Raw genomic sequence first — 18,366 nt, 5'->3', positions numbered from 1 at the left:
CCACTGTTAAGTTAGGTGTCACACAAAATTGTGCCAGGGAGTAGAGGGGAAAACAAATGGATGGAATTCAGACTGGAATGTGCACTTGGTTGCACAAATGTGTGAGTGTGCCACATTAAGTGTTGAGGCGGACTGCAGCAATAATAAATAATTGAAAGATAGGGATTTGTCTTCATGTTTTCCTGCTATTTGGTGTCATTGCCAGGGCAACAACACGCCTCTTCAATAAGGCGAGCCGTTAATGAGGCTTCTTGAACAGCACCATGCATTGAGCTTGTATCTTTTTTTTCTTTTTTCAATTGGGTTTATACTGTGCAAAAGTGATAGAAACACTCCCACAGAAACAGGAGTCTTTGTGAAAGTGGGGATCATCAAGTATAACATGCCTTTGACTGTGAAAGGGGTATTTTTCTGTTCATCATCTTTAAGCTTTGCGTGTGGGCTGCTGAGGAGTGGCGTTCTTCATTGCTGCAAAGAATAAACATGGTGCTGTTCGAGTGGGATAATGAGGAGAAATAATATCTCTATTGACTCTCTTTCTCTACTTAGTAGAATGCTTCAGTAAATTGAGAAATGGGCTTCTTGGCTGGTACTGCTAGTTAAAAATGACCCAGCTGGAAGAGGCCACCAGCCTGCACCGCCTGCATGTCTGTTTCTCTCTGTGTTTGAGAGAACACCAGCTCCATTGTGATTTATTTTTACCAGGCCGGACAACAGGCAGGAATTTGTGCAAGCTCTCATGTCAGCAATTAATGTGCACCTCTTCAAAAGACTTTTCTTTAAATGTGTGCTTGTTTGGTTTGTTAAATACATTTGTTTAGAGGCTATGAATCACTGCAAACCTAGGAAAACAAGCTACAAATTGAATATTTTCTTTGCTTCTTCTCATCAGCAGGTTGCTAATTCTTGGGTGTTTTTTGGTTAGTCAGAAATGTGTATCAAATTGGTAAACATTGACTTTAATCAGCACCCTAACAGTAGATACTGTGTTGTAGAACAAAAACAGTTGACCTGTCATCATGTGTGTCAGGGAATCTTGTGAGTTATATATACAAGTTTTTTATTCCCTCCCATTACCACACTATTGCTTTCTACAATTCATCAGGTCCAGTTATGCAATTTCACTTCAAAAATATTGAAAAAGAACATGGTGTGGCACAGTAACAGAAGTCTTCTGTTTGCAACAAGTCAGTGTGTGAAATTTCTTCTGTCAAATAAACCCCAAATCAGCTGTTATTGCAAAGTGAATGTGGTTAGAAAATGCAACACTTCCATCCTTACGTGGCATAAACAGTGTGCTCTGGGAGCATTATTGCTTTTTCAAGCACAATTCCAAGTGTTGGATGCTCGCTATCACTGGACTCCATAGCAGTGAAAATGTGTTCTGTAGAGTGACAAATTATGCATCTCTATTTGGCAGTCTAATAGACAAATTTTGTCCTTGACCAGGAGAATGTAACCTGCCTGACTGCATTGTGCCCATTAAGTTTAGTGTGGAGATAAATGGCTGTTTTTGTGGGGTTCCCACTTCGATCCAGTGAAGGGAACTCTCCTGAAGACACTTTTGTACAATTTAATGCTTTATTTTTTGCACTTTTGAGTGAGTGAGGCTGCTTTCTGTTCCAGTGCAACTGGGCTCCAGTGCACAAAGCAAGGCTTATAAAGGCATGCTTGAATGAGTTCGATGTGCAACCACATCAGTTTGAATGTCCGCTAGCTTAATCCTAACACACAATGTAAAACGACGTAGACGGACCGGCAAATAGCATCTATGTGGTGATGTTATAATACTTTAAACAATGGATATTTGAACATAAACGGTGCATGAACGGCAGGAATATATTCTTTATCCTCTGCGAAAACGACTACTGTTACTGCACCCCGCTGAGTCACTCAGTTATGAAACTCTTTTTCGTTGTGTCTGGATGAATGTATTATACTGCCCAAGAGGGAGCACAAGTGCTGGAATGGATTAACGGTGTTTCCCTAACTTGCGTGGTCCCAGAACGAATTAAATTTATAAATCACGGCGCCATTGTAAACGCCAATGGATCTTGACCAGGATGTCATAAAAGCTCATGTAGGTGTGTGCATGCTGTCGTAAGTTTTTTTTTTTTTTCCATGTAACATCAACAAAGAGACAGGACAGTTATATCACGTGCCATCGTCTTCCAATACCTTCCGATAGTCCTCTAAGATCCGCTCTCAAACTGCAGTCTTGCTGCAAATATCACACTGCTCACCTGTGACCTCATTAGCAGCACAACACAGAAAATACCCTTGTCTGTGTTTTCCTCTTTTTCTATATACTCTTTCTTGCTGGACATTGTTCTTCCCCCTGCTGACCTTCACACACACACACACACAAACGCTGTCCTTCCACTTTCATTTCTTCCAGTCTGCCACTTTTTTTATTGCCTACAGATTTGTCTCTTCATACAAGATCCCGCTTCCATGTCCGCAAAATTCTATGATTTTGTAGACCTTTTGCCTGCCATCACACCCTCGCTCTCCTCTGTTCCCTCTCTCCTTCACTGTGTCCTCACGTACAGTAGTGCAGCACAGGGCACGTAAATTCCTCAAAGTGTCGCAGCACGCTGTCAAGCAAACACTATAGCTCTTCTCGCACACATAATAAACATACAAGTAAAGGCCCGGAGTGCTTCTCAGGCAAGGTCACACCTCTCCCTGTGCGCCCATTTGGCAGCGTGCAGACTGGAGAAGTTTAGTGCCAGCTGCGGAGTAGCCTGCGGCGCAGAGACCAACACTGTGAATGATAAACACCGCTCGCTATCTGTTGAAAGTTCACATTCGCACTACAATGTGAACAATCCAAACACATTGTTCCCCTAGCACCAGTCGCTGAAGCAGCGTTTTTGCAACTCGAGAAACGATGACATTTTACTCTGCAACGCAGCCAGACTTCGCTTACTGGCATATTACGAGGGCTGACTGGCGGCCAGGCGCTTCCCTTTGAATCTACACTGAGGAGCTTCAGTGTAGGTCACCAGCCCCCAACAGCTAATTTCATAATGCACCACAGGTGAAGTTTCAATTATTCATGGATGCCCCGAGAACTGGTCCTGTTAATCAAAGCCTCTAAGCTTTCAAAGCAACACAGAGTAGCATTGCAATGCCTCAGTTTACATTTAACACAGAAAAAAAAAACATTTTCTAAAATATATTAATTACACACTAAACCAGAAAACAGTCACGGATGCTGTTCCTCTCAAGCTGACTCATAGTGAGGATAATTACAGTCTACATATACCTAAAATTATACCCTGGACGAATTTTGACTTAAAGAGGATTTGTATAAATTAAATGATAATCAATGGGACAAGAAATGGAAAAAAGGACTTTGCAAATATGTGTTTATTAATTCCAAATTGCAATCCTCTTCAGGGTCACAATCTGTGGGGGAGAGCGTGCAAACACTACAGAAATGATCCGAACCCAGATTCAAACCCAGAACTTCTTGACTCTGTGGCAGATGTACTAGCCACATAGCTCTCCATGTCAACAATAGAACTCTTGCAAGTAATCGGTGTTGTATATTATTCAAAATAGTTCTATTCACCGTATGAAGTCGTTCATCAAGTGTTGACTTCTCAGCAGAAAAGAAAAGTTCTTGACTTCAAATAAGTGAGCAAGCAACCACTTTAAAAGCACTTACCTCCTCTTTAAGCCAACATTGTGTGTCAGCATTGATTCTAACATTGGCCACTTGGCATGAATCATCCATCCATCCATTTTCTTTACCGCTTAACCTCACTAGGGTCGCGGGCTGCTGGAGCCTATCCCAGCTATCTTCAGGCGGGAGACGGAGTACACCCCGAACTGGTCACCAACCAATCGCAGGGCACATAGAAACAAACAACCATTCGCACTCACGTTCACACCTACGGGCAATTTAGAGACCTCAATCAATCTACCACCATGGATGTTTTTGGGATGTGGGACGAAACCGGAGTGTCCAGAGAAAACCCACCCAGGTACGGGAGAACATGCAAACGTGCACACAGGCGGGGCCGGGATTTGAAACCCGGTCCCCAGAACTGTGAGGCAGATGTGCTAACCAGTCGACCACCGCGCCGCCGCATGAATCATCATGCTTTGAAATATCTTTATGATGTTTTTTCATTTTTCTGAAACCTGTGAGAACACATGCAGCCTAACCAATCTCGTGCTTACAATTACACGCCATTGTCATATATACCCAAATTGGATTTCTGTTACACTCTTCTCACTGGAATTTTTATCCATCCATCCATCCATCTTCTACCGCTTATCCGAGGTTGGGTTGCGGGGGCAGTAGCTTTAGCAGGGACGCCCAGACTTCCCTTTCCTCAGCCACTTCATCTATCTCTTCCGGGGGGATCCCGAGGCGTTCCCAGGCCAGCCGAGAGATGTAGTCTCTCCAGCGTGTCCTGGGTCGTCCCCGGGGTCTCCTCCCGGTGCGACGTGCCCGGAACACCTCACTGGGGAGGCATCCGGGAGGCATCAGAATCAGATGCCCCAGCCACCTCATCTGGCTCCTCTCGATGTGAAGGAGCAATGGCTCTACTCTGAGATCCTCCCGGATAAGCAAGCTTCTCACCCTATCTCTAAGGGAGAGCCCGGACACCCTGCGGAGGAAACTCATTTCGGCCGCTTGTGTCCGGGATCTCGTTCTTTCGGTCACGACCCACAGCTCGTGACCATAGCTGAGGGTAGGAACGTAGATCGACCGGTAAATCGAGAGTTTCGCCTTTCGGCTTAGCTCCTTCTTTACCACAACGGATCGATACAAAGTCCGCATCACTGCAGACGCTGCACCGATCCGCCTGTCGATCTCCCGTTCCATTCTTCCCTCACTCGTGAACAAGACCCCAAGATACTTGAACTCCTTCACTTGGGGCAGGATCTCATCCCCGACCTGGAGAGGGCACGCCACTCTTTTCCGACTGAGGACCATGGTCTCAGATTTGGAGGTGCTGATTCTCATCCCAGCCGCTTCACACTCGGCTGCGAACTGCTCCAATGAGAGTTGGAGGTCACGGCTTGATGAAGCTAACAGAACCACATCATCTGCAAAAAAGCAGAGATCCAATACTGAGGCCACCAAACCGGACCCCCTCTACGCCTTGGAATTTTTACCACAACATAATATTCATATCTTTATTATAACAGATGATTAGAAATGCGTTTGCCTTCAGTTCACAGGTTATGTTTTGTCATTCGCACCTGAATCTCCTATGGACTGTTTACAAGAGGTTCTCTGCCTAATCTGACCCTATTCGATCCTCCATCAGGCTGCTTGAATGCGCAATGGATTGGCCTGATGGAAGCTTGTAATGAAGGGAGCTTACTGACCTAACTGGGTGTATAAAAATAAGGTAGAGGTGGATGTGGAGGTTTTACGTGGATATTAGTATTGACCTGATGCTAATGGGAGGGTAGCTTCTGACTTGCTGGGCCCATTTCAAAGCTTTAATGAAAAAAAAAATGGTGATTTCTTTGGTCTTTTTTTTCTGGTTAAATGAGAGGCGGTTATATGAATAGAAATACCGTTGCACGGTTATCTCACAATAACCGAACTCAAATTGGTTATTTTTAATTACATTTTATATTAATAAAGAGGCTTTCTGAAGAAAGAATTAAAACGGCAGCAGATTCCAGCAGTTGGGTGCAGCTTTCTACACTTAAAATGCATTTCACACACATTAGGCAGTTTTTGGATGGGGTCAGGCACATGCGCAGCGCCTCAAAAGAGGATGTCTGATTGTCTCCTGCTTGTTCTTTTCGCAAGCCACCCTTTAATTCCCAGGGGCTTTCCCTGGGAATTCAACGGTGGCATGATACACAAACTGTGGCGCCGATGTGCTACTGTATTGCATGAGCTGCTGATGTCCATCAAACCTTTCTGCACTGCTTTCGCATGGGTGTGTGTGTTTATGTGCTTTCTATTCTACAGAACAAAGTTTTAAAAATTCAAAATTTCTAAACTTTTGGAAAGTTCTGTCAAATACACTACAAGCAAACAATATCACAGAACAGAATTCCGTAGCTTGCATGTCCACTGTAAATCCACCACTTGGATAAACAGTAATTATAGTATATATATTATTGGTTTAAATCAAAGTGTAGTTTCTTGATATTTTTTTTGTCTTGGCTGTCAAATGGTTTTGATTTGTATGTGCATTAGTTTGCAGCAAACAAGAATGCAGGTTTTGGTGGATCTTCAGGAGAAACAAAACAAAGATCAAATCCGTATTTTGTGTTTGCTTGTTCCATTTGAATAATGTCAGCTCTACAGATAACAGATGCCCTCCAATTATTCTCTTCTAATTCCATTGTATGCAGTCTGCATAATGATTTAGGGATGTGGCTTCAGCAAACAAAAAGAGAGAGATTTAATATTTATTAATAGCATGCTTCTTCTTAATAGCATGCTTCTTCATGCATCAGGGATGATATCTACTGACTGCAGCGTCCACTGTGCACCCATGACCACACGTTAACATGCTTTGCATGCAAAATATAATCATATTAGGACTTTTTTAAAGCTACAAACACTTCATGTTTAAACATAACGTGTATGTTATTTTACAAAAGATACTGTAAACTTGACCAACTTAATGACAAAGTGGTCATTATCAATATGGTAAAAATTAAAATAAAAATGTTCACATGAATGCATTTAGACACAAATTACAACTCAGTGAATGGAAGCTGCGGAAAATATAGTTGCAATATTTTCCCAATTGGACTTGATGAAAACCCAATCTCTACATTTCTTTTCAGTTTATTTATTTCTTGTACTACATTGTGTACATTATGTATGTACCGGTACCCTCCTCGAGACATGTCATGCATTTATGTGTAAATCTACTACTAATTGAGAAAGTGAAACTTTGACATAATGGAAGTGCTATTGCTTTGTTAATAAAGTGGAGGCCTTTTTCTCAGATCAGAATAATGATAGTTGCTGCATATGATGCTAGCTGTCTACACTTGTGTAATACACTTTTTAAAACCTGTCCTTTTTCTCTTTCCAGCTCAGAACTGTAGCTATACACTACACAGTTCCAATGGGACGATAGAGAGCCCCGGCTACCCTTACGGTTATCCCAACTATGCCAACTGCACGTGGGTGATTGTGGCAGCTGAGCACAACCGGATACAGCTGGTGTTTCAAGGCTTTGCCCTGGAGGAAGACTTTGACATCTTGTCCATTTATGACGGGCCATCCAGTCCCGGGAACCTGCGGACAAGGTAGCTACAATTGAAGTTATTACCATTATAAATAATTCTTTATTCTAAGTCAGTGACGTGAGATGTTTGAGACTTTAAGGTGACTTATTTTCCAGGTTATGGTTGGATGATGACCTGCTTAGTTGCTGAGATCTGATACTGATGCAAACCTAATAAAAAACACTTTTAACAGATGTAAAAAGCAGGGGGATCCATTCGTCATATTTGAAGATGACTAAATTAAGACCCTTAATTGCTACTGACCATGGGTGCATGTAGAGAAAAACAATACATTAATGTATTCTTTCATAAGTAACTATAATTGGTTCACTTAAAAGGTCCACTGCAAAATTATGGTTGTTTACTAAAGAGAATAAATAGCGTCGATATTGAGAGGAAGGAAAGGGTTGTGGGATTAGGGAAGGGATGACTGAAATCCGAGGAGTGGGAGGAGTAGATACTGTATCTGCAGGCTTTGCCCTTGACCCTCTGGTATTCGATCCTGAACAAAAACAAACACAAAAAGGACACAAAAAAGAAGAGGAACAAAAACAAACTGAGGTAAACCTATCCCAAATTGAATTATGTTGACCCAATTATCTGTTACCATTGTTTTGTTTTTGCACCCTCATTTGTCATTTCATTCATTTGAAAATGTAATTAGTTTGAAACTGGATGCCAAGATCAATTCATACTGCCAAAGCTAGAATATTTTTTTACAGCGTGAAAACGATAATAAAAGATCACCTTGTAAACATTTGATTAAGATCATTTAATTTAAAAAAGATGCTTGCATGAGGCACACAAACTTAAAGCTTTTCAGCATTTTTGTTAATGCATTATTTTTGCAAAAGAAAACAAAAAAAATCCTTGTCCAGATGAATAAACATATGTCGCATTATTCATGTTTCGACCCACATATGCACACCTCTCCATTTTCATCTCGTCCTCCCAAATTCGAAGGTTCGTAACTGCGACTTGCAGAGCTGATTAGGTGAAAAGACTAAAATGTGTGAAAGCACTAAAAGCTTGGTGCCAAACTGCTGTATGTAGGATCACATTTGAAACATCATTACACCCACAAATTCAAAAGCTGACAAAAGCCCTATGCTGCATTACCTGTATTTTACCCGTATTAGCTGCAATTATGAGATGCACCCACAGACCTACTATTCACTGACATACTACTGCTATTTGCGGTATTATTGCCTGCAGACCTGACAGTACATGATGTACATGCATTATTTCGAATGGGAGTCCATTTCCTCACCTGATCAGGGCCATGAAAACAATAATGTGGATGTTTTTTTTTTTTTATCTCCACCACAGTGGCTCGAAACGTTACATGTTATTCGAGCCATCTAGAAAACCTGCAAGGAAAAATTTATCTTCTCAGTTCTAACAATGCTTTGGTTCACAGTGGAACTCAGTGTTTCCCTGCTCTCTTTCGCCTTCCTCCTCTCACTCTGTGCCACTGTTGTGTTTGCTGGTTGGCTCTGCTGGAACCCAAGGAATTTGAGAAGAAAGACATTATGGATTTGTGCCATGCTTTTGTCCTTAGCACCTTTCCTGTTTCGACCTCTTCAGTTTGTTATGGATGGAAACTCCAGTGGGAGAAAGTGTTCCGCAGTCTCAGTCTAAACATCTTTGAACGGTTTGCAGATTGAGGCCCTCTACACATCGATTTGGTGCGCAGAGACTTCGGAATTGTTGGCCTTTTTTTCCCCCTGCATTGAAGCAGTAGTCACTCAGCTGTATGGCTGCCCGGTTTGTCTCCCAAGTCATGCTTTTTGCTGAACTGTGCAGCTTATAGGGCACACTGGGTCTTTATACATACATATTGTCATTTGTGCCAAACCATCACATTTGTTTTAGTCTGCAAGTAAATCACGGAAGCTTTTGGTTAGGTTCATATCAGAGCAGAATCATGGGTTCTGCTGGCAACTTTCCAAGCAAGAATCACACTAAGCAGCGCGCAAACCGAATAGATAGAAACCTTCATAGATATCCAGGTGGATTATCTATTGAGGCATTGCGGAAACTACTGTAAAATAGTATATCCGCACCTTGGAAGGGTATTTTAAAAGATGATTGCATGAGGACAAACGTTGGTGTAAATGCCATGCATGAAGTGTTTCTGTGTGAAGTTTCACGGTCAGCTATAAGTTATTGGTTTTCAGTTTTTGCAGGTCTGTGTGAATGAGGTAATTTATTGTGAATTTCAAAAGGAGAGCAAAATGGTGATTCCTGAATGAGGAGCGTGAGAACATTTGCTTTTCGCAAGCGTCATGGTGCAGTGAGCAAATAGCCAATTTGTTTAGGGCTTTGCACTAACCCACTCAAGTGGCGTTACATCCAAATTATTTATTTCACCTTCACACCCTGCCATTATACTTCCATACAATCAAAACATTCAAGTAGGATAATTTCGCTGCCCTTCTTGTGCCTCTCATTTCCTATAGGTGCCACATTGAATTTTCTTTCCATCTCTCATGTGTCCTTTTCTGTAAATTGTCTGTCACGCTCTCAATCCAATCTGCGCCGTATCCCTAAAGCTCTTTTAAAGCCTTTGCGAGTGTTCTGCGTGCTGTTTGTTGGTTTGGATTAAGTTTACACACACATTTGTTAAAATTGAAAGTAGTTGACAATTAGTATTGTATTGCATCCCTCGTATTAAAATTATAGAAATTTTAAATTTACGTAGACATTCCCTGTGAATGCTGAGAGACCCTGTCAGAAGTAAAGACTGCAATGCTCGGTCATAAATCGCAGAATATCATAGCGGTGACCAGATGCTAATATGTCCCCTTGGGGCTGTGAGCAGCAAAGAGATGACAACAGAGCAATTTGGGTATACTATTTAACATGCTTAACTAACGAGCCTGCTGAGTTCCCCACATTGACAGCAGTTTTTTAACATCATTTTGCCTGATGTCTCAAGAAAAAGAGAGTTCTACGACAACGTAAGCACTGATCCTGCTGAAAAAATTACTCTTCTTTTACCTGGAAAAAAAGTCTGTTTCTACCTTCCTCATACTTAGTAGAAGAACATGGGTTGGTTTCACCAAAAACAGAGTTTTTGGACAAAAAAAGCGGAGAAAATTAGCTTTTCGTTTAAAAAGAAAGATGGCAAGCGGAATGTTGATTTTGTCGCCATTTTTTGTGACACCTCAAACTATAAAACAACAACAACAAGACTGAGAAAGGGCTATGGATAGTAAAATAATAATGTATTAAGAAATAAGAGAGAATGATAGTGAGAAACTCTGCTCCACCGCATGGCTGGAGTTGAACGTTGAACATTAGTTTTTTACATGCCGTTTGTCAGTCACTCAATGAACTGCGTCATCTTTTCTCACAATCACAACACACACTTTTAACTACTTACAGCGACAAATACTCAGTTATACCATACGTATACTTAATCTGTTCCAGTGTGAGGTGTCTAAACTTGACCGACTTCCAAAGTGTTGACATTTCTGTCCATCATAATTGACGTGACAAGACCAAATTCACCCCCTGATCTTTATCTTCAACCTAAAAGCTAAAAAGATCTCAAATCCTAAGTGATGCAACACTGCCCTCTGCAATGATCTGTTAATCATTACGGTGGTTTACAAACCCAAATTGGACAGACAAGCTGGGCAAGACCCCTTGAGAAACGTACTTGACGTACATATCAATTCAGATGAATATGAATTCATTAGCGGCACGGTGGCCGACTGGTTAGCGTGTCAGCCTCACAGTTCTGAGGACCCGGGTTCAATCCCCGGTCCCGCCTGTGTGGAGTTTGCATGTTCTCCCCGTGTCTGCGTGGGTTTTCTCCGGGCACTCCGGTTTCCTCCCACATCCCAAAAACATGCATTGATTGGAGACTCTAAATTGCCTGTAGGTGTGACTGTGACTGTGAGTGCGACTGGTTGTTTGTTTGTATGTGCCCTGCGATTGGCTGGCAACCAGTTCAGGGTGTACCCCGCCTCCTGCCCGATGACAGCTGGGATAGGCTCCAGCACGCCCGCGACCCTAGTGAGGAGAAGCGGCTCAGAAAATGGATGGATGGATGAATTAATTAATATTAAGCAATTGGAGCAATTGCATAAATGTTGTGACTTTAAAGTCACAGCAATATTGATCTTACTGGGAAAACGCAGTCCAGGAAATTATTGCAGTGTACAGCAGAGTAGGCCCGTGAAAAGGCTGGAGTGACAGAAGCTACCACAGTCACACTAAAGCGACTGTCACTAAATAGACAAGAAGGTCTCCGACACCTTTTATCTGTCGCTTGGACTACAACATCAGAGGTCTTGTCCCCATGGCGACTACACACACAGACACACTTTGGCTACTGTGACCCTGATGTCTCGCATCGTGGCAAACCGAGACAATGACTCACATTTGACATTTGTCCCCATAAGTGCTCACATGACCCCAGAACAGTAGTCACTTACAACTGACGTGCTGAAACGTCTGCCATGTTGCCTTCTTAGGGAAGTGAGATATGAATGTTTGTGCTCCTGCTCGTACTCCCTGGCGTGGGTTTTCTCCTGCAGCAATGGCATTGTGAGTCACAGTGCCACCTCAGAAAACACATGAGTCAGTCTGCAGCAGAAGCACTTCATCCAACTGCTGCTGAAAACAGACATCATGGAAGCAGATAGTTGTTAGAAGTTGGAAATTTAGAAATAAATACTATGCAGCGAACAGAAGTAGAAGATGCCAAATGATATTTCCATTTCCCTTCATACATGAAAGAAATGTTTCCATTGTTTTAGTTTTGTTTATTCAAAATGAATTATTATCTTTGTAATTGCAGACTTATTTTCATTGCGCTTGATATACTGTAGATGGTTAGGTGTTCTGGATTGTGTATAAAAAATCATAAGGGAATAGAAAATCTCTTATCTATCTATTAGTGCTTGTTTGGATTGTTGACAATGTCCATAACAATGGCAAAGCCACACGTGTTCCTCTTGGAGATGAGTGACTAAGTGGAAGGTCCTGGTCTGGGTGTGGAGTGGCAAAGAGGAGGCAGCGGTGTCATTGGAAGTGACATATTTTTAGCCCACAGACTGGAGTGGACCTAAATAAGGATGACTCGCGCATGGTGCTGGGAGCAGCATCGACACGCCAGTCAACCTTCAGCTTTTTGAGTGCAGCCTGTCAAAATAAGAGCTTGTGTGAGCATGTGGGAGAAATAGATACTTGGTGTGTTTGTCATAGGGGATGCCGGCGAGGTTGTGGGCCATCCCAGCCAGCTGACAAACTGAAGAAATGTATCGGTTATTGGAATAAAAACAAAATTTTCACAGCGTGGGCCCAATATATACAATTCTGCAGATTTTCATGGAAACAGCCTCAACGTACACATGCATTACCTACCGCCATCAGTGAAATTACTTTTCTTTTTTAACCACACTCCTCCAGCACTCTTTATTAATATTTTTGATGATTGTGTTAATGACTAAAGAGGTAAAGTCAATAGTGTCTCAATGATAACGATGACATGGCTTCCTCTTTCTTTTCTCCTGTGGAACTTAATGTAATTGTGTTCTTTAATACACGACTACGTTCCTGGGGATGCAATGTCACTCGATGATGCCAGCTTATAAAGAGCCTGTGTCGACAGATCAGGGTGAAGAAGCGGGGTGACGTACTACACTTGCTGCCTGAAGACTTGCCTGAGCTATAATTATACCCTGGCAAAGGCCTTGGCCATTAATCTCTCACGGCACACACTTTGGAAAACGACCTCCGTATATAAACACTGATGCACAGGTGCTGAACGTGTGTTTGCATGTGCGCCTTGGCATTGTGAGTCTGCATCGCACGCTGCATGAGCCTTTTCCAGAAGTGGGTACAAACTGTATTTTAAATTACATGAAGAGCTATCGTGTGTATGTCTGTGTCTGAGGTACAATCTTTCTGCATCCATACATGTTTTTGCCTGATTACATGTATTGTACGTAGGATGCACCAATACCTTTTTTTTCTAGACTGAGTACAAGCACTTACATTTGTGTACCAAATCCCATTACGTCTTGCAATTGTAAAATGAGCAACAGCCTGTCATGACTGATATTTCAACATCCGACTGCTTATTTTTCTAACAGTATTTCCTCACATTTCACATAAAACAAGGCCATTCTGTTATGCGGTGTCTCGTTCTGAACACTATATAAGATGAGCACATCCAGGAGATAAGAGACAAAGACGAAACAAAAGACGAAGAACGTAGTCTGGTGGATATACACCAAGGATTCCATATAATCTCAGTGCGTTGACTACAAAATAAATTGAGTAAAAATAAATGACTGCTTCTTGAGAATATCACAAGTTATAGATTCAAACTCGCAGGACCATTTTTGTAATTTTACTCTGTTTACGTTACTCGAGGCGTCACGCTACAGCGCCCCGCCCGATTGGCCCGGCTGTCTCTGTCACCGCTTGGTGAGGGGAGCGCAGCTGGTTCGGTCAGGGCCCACCAGCGCGAAGGGGAACAGGCGACAGTTTGTGGGGTGGCCGCCTCACTCGGCTAAAAATGTTGCCATTTGTGTTTACCTTTAATTTTTTCACACGGCTGGTATGGATTCTATCCCTAAAAGTTTTTTGTCAGGCAGAAGTGGTATTTGTGTTCACGTCCTGGAGATACCAATATCGGTATTGATGAATCACTAATTGTATATAAATATTTTTTTTTTTCCATACACACACACACACCCATACAAAAACAGCAGCTCGTATAACCAGTCACAGAACATTAACACACACACACACACACACACACAAACACAGACTATTGGATTTTTATGGTTCCTTTGAGCTTGGGATGTTAATGGAAATGCTACCACTTATCAACGCCAGCTTTAGCGGCAGGCCGCTGAAAACAGAGGGGTGGGGTAAGAGTGATAGTTTGTTTTTCATCTTCTCACAGCAGGGAAGAAAAACGAGATGATGTAGAGATTTATCGGTGTCAGCTCACTTGTGAGACAGAATTACTGGGCTCAGATTACAGAAATAATCAGATAGATGGCTGTGAATTTACACGCCACATCCCGTGCGCGCCTCATTGTGCGTATTGCTATTGACGTCTTCCTGTCCCCGGGCCTATTAAGCGTTATCACGGGATGCACTTCAGCTGCAGCAAGAAAGAAAATGTTTTCTTGCGACGATTAAAGAACGAACATGCTGTATTACCCTTTAAGGATAAATCATTATCTGCGACCTAAGGGGTCCACTTTCATAAGTGTTAGATATATTTTAGTAGTTATCATTTATTTGCTTAGCTTGCATTAGTATTTTGCATTAGTAGCTTGCATTAGTATTTTGTATTAGTAGCTTGCATTAGTATTATGGACAATATTTAGATAGAAAGATGTCTCGCCTTCAAGAAGATGACTCAGCAACATTTGATGGAAGGGCGCCTTGACCAAGGACGTGATCGGATGTGGTCGGGGACGGGACAGGTGTCGTCTGGTCCTATGTTTTGTGTTGTGTCTTAATGCTTAGAACATTATGTCTTGTAGGACCCTCCTATTTTCAAATAAATGTAGGAGCGACGGGGGAGATTGTTTAGAGCGTGTTGAGAGGCTGTAACCTGAACAATCTCCCATGCGCCCTCCTCATGAGTAAAATGACCAACGTCTTCATTCCTTTTGTGTTTATTCATTATAATGTTTGGTGAGATAAATCCAACAATAAGTTAAAGGAAGGTGCCATTGTGAATTATACAGTAAGCCTCAAAACCCTCAACCCTGAAAACGCGAAAACGCTTTACAAACAAAACAAAATACAATCTCCAAGTAACTTTACTTAGCATTTTACCCCTTGTAATCCCATTTAATAATGCAAGAATGATTCATGCAATTCTTTCTGCAACTAATCGTAAAAGGTTAGAGCATATTTACTTCTTTGACTTAACTACATATGTGATTTGGTATTCAAGCTGTATCCAGTAAAGACCAACTCTTTTCAGAGAAAAAAATGTTTGCAACTAATGTTTATTTTGAAAGAAAAATTGAGAATGGTTCACAGCTTGGATATTAAAATAAAAACAATTGCAGTAATTTAGCAAATAAAGAACAAGGTTGTACTACTAGTGAATAACATGGCATGGCACACGGTACATGGTAATCGGAGCCATAAACCAATGTAATACATACATAAATTATTCTCATGCTATATTTGCATGTGATCCAGATTTTGAAAAACTAATGCCCACAGTCGTCACTTCATTGTTTTTCCCATTATTGTTAGCAGGGATGAACATTTGGTTACACGTTACTTTTATAAACTGTGGCTACCAACGAATTCATTACAGAGGTCTGCATGGATTTAGTGCATAGTTGATGCCATGTTGTTCGTTTTCACACCAGGGAGATCTGCCAGTTGCAGCCGAGTAGAGCAGTCAATTGCTTCAAGACACGATTAATCAAAAGTCAGTTCCACACAATTCACCACACACTTGAAGTATCGAGTAATCGATTCATGAATTATTGTTCCCATCACTAATATATGTGGGAATGTCTCAATTATAATAGAATACAATCAATAGGATGTTTATTAAAAGCTTGACTGTACTGTATGTAATCCGGTTTACAGCCATTCTTATTATATACAATAATAAAACATTATTTTAAACGTATCTCGATAAGCTCTTGTCTCTGGGATGAGTGGGTGAACCATTTGTTTCACTGCTTTTGCAAAACCTTTTCATATTTTCTAGCATGTCTTGTGTCCCTGCCACCCACCCTTTTCAGTGTAGCATTCACTTTTTTCCGTTTGATTTCATCCTTTTGCCTTTCTCTGCTCTCTGAAACATCGAGCATATCCTCCTAATTAGTGATCCAAACACCTTGTGAAATGTGATAATGGTTCAAGTATACTGACTCTGCCAATACACCCATTTGGCTAAACTGTGTCCAAAGGTTATGTCTGGCATGTAATTAAGACACTTTTGGGGAGACCGAGGTCAAGATTAATACAGCATATTCTGTAGCAAACATAGCAAGGATTTTGAAAAACTCTACAACAAATAATTCCAAGAGCTCTATTTGCATTCCGAAAAGCAGCACGTGGAGAAGTTGAGGACTAAAATGGATCAGATTATCTCGACTGAGCCACAAAAGATGCATTGCGACGCGATGAAGAAGTTTAGAGCTCTAAAGGAGAGACTTGTTAATCAAACCTTGGATTTTCTTTTGTTTTTTTGGGGGGGAGCACCTTTACCAAATTAAAGGTCAGCACCAGTTTTTGGTTTCATGGCGTACGTAAGTATGCTCAGCTCCCCTTTCTCATCCTCATTTAATTTGCTGTCTCCTTTCTTCTTCTGCTGTTTGATCGGCGACGCCCGTGGAACCAAAGAAGTGCCCTGTTCCAAAAGTAAATAGCATTGCTCGGGCACCCCATCGGTCACTGTGTCCCTCTTATCCCTGCTGGATAATCAGATTTTATGTCCAACCTTGTTTGGAGTCTATTATTGGCGTCCCCCTGTGACGTGAAACTGAACATCACAGCGTGCAGGATCCTAACTGTGGAATTCAAAATATGGATTTGTGGCATCGTGCTGAGTTGGAGACTTGAAAGACATGGGGTTCACACATTCATCAGCTCAAAAGCCAAAAGGCTCCATTACGTTTGTGATTTGATGACAAACTAGTATGTGGCAATAAAGCCTGCTTTGTTCTTAAATCAGGTCCATGTTGAGAAAGAAATTTGCACGTTTCGCTTAAGTAATACACAGTAGTCAATGGCATGAGTGATTTTCAAGCATTTGAAATCAGTAAATCATACAGTTTTCATAATGTGGCTCACTATTTGGAAAGCAAGAGGTCGCCCCCACTATCCTTATCTAATACCTACAGTATGTTTGATCACATCTGTTAACAAAATAAATATTTGAACCAACAACAACAAAAAACATCTTTAAGTCTATTCCAAATCGTTCACAAAACCTTATCACGCTACACACACCATCATATCATCAGTGGGATATTTTTTGCATTGGGTCCAAGTGCAACATGTGGCAGTTGTATTGCATCATTTTGTGTTAAATACATATGATAAAAAGCCCAACATAATTTACTTATTAGTTTGAATGCACAACAGCTGTTCTTCATCCATGCTTCTTCCCTGTTGTCTCTTTACTTTTAGTTGACTCTGTATTGTCTTCATTTTCCCACCTTGTTCACTTGATGAATCATCATATAATATATTCGCTCTCCACTGATGCACTGACTGACGCCCAGGCAATACTGAAAAAAACAGATGGCATATCTCTCGGCATATCTCTATCGTGAGCTTCGTCATTTACCTGCTGATACGAGTCATGCGACAATCAATGTTACTTCCCCCTAAATTGTTTTTCCCCAGAGGATTATTGCAAGGTGATTGGTGTGGGGGAAAAAAAGCTCCATACATGTGAACGTCATCTCATTTCATTTGCCTACGACCCTAGTGACGATAAGTGGAACGGAAGATGAAATGAAATGTTTAGTCTGCATGTTTATTGATTCTGTACTGATGTTTTTTTTTTCCGTTTTTTTTTTAAATTCCAGATAATGCATACTGTCAAGGCATATGCCTTTTTCACATGATTGTTGTGTTATTTGAGCATGTTCTTACAAGAAATTAATAGGCTTTCATGTGCACAGTAATGCACTTAAACTATGTAGATAATTAACCAACATCTAAGATCTGAGAAATGCACTGGGAAATAATGTAGCTGTAAATGATTTATTCCAGGGCCAAACTGTCACCATCATAAAACCTTTATTCACTCTACAGGCATTTCTTTATAACATGCTAACATTCTTAATTGTAAAACAAGTGTAAACCTAAAAATACCAAAACTAAATAAGAAATAATATGTCCGCTGCATTAATTGGACAAGTGTAAATTGGCCATTTGGTGACAAAGTCCTGTCCTTATTGGGGCTACCACATGGTTCACATTTCCTTTTTTAGGCTTAACAAATAGCTACCCCTATCTCCAACCCCGTTGCCTTGGTAACAAAAGTGTTCTGGCGTTGACCAGTGGTAGCCGGCAGGGTGAGCAGTGGCATATTTGCACGAGACAGGATGGCCTTTCTAAAACAGGCTGACTTCAGCGAGTCTGTAAAGATAGATTGTGATA

The 18,366-nt window shown here is 41.3% G+C and overlaps 1 protein-coding gene across 1 annotated transcript in view; it reads left to right on the top strand.

Moving 5' to 3' along the window:
* csmd2 (CUB and Sushi multiple domains 2) overlaps positions 1-18,366 on the top strand; it is a 148,813-nt gene that overhangs the window by 8,263 nt on the left and 122,184 nt on the right. The window contains exon 2 of the mRNA XM_061664441.1: positions 7,041-7,257. Coding sequence (XP_061520425.1) covers positions 7,041-7,257 — 217 coding nt within the window. The remainder of the gene's footprint in view (positions 1-7,040; positions 7,258-18,366) is intronic.

This window comes from Phycodurus eques, chromosome 20 (assembly GCF_024500275.1).
Source record: "Phycodurus eques isolate BA_2022a chromosome 20, UOR_Pequ_1.1, whole genome shotgun sequence".
NCBI classification, from domain to species: Eukaryota; Metazoa; Chordata; class Actinopteri; order Syngnathiformes; family Syngnathidae; genus Phycodurus; species Phycodurus eques.
Note: the sequence above shows the minus strand (reverse complement) of the source record. Positions and strands in the feature narration are given on the sequence as shown.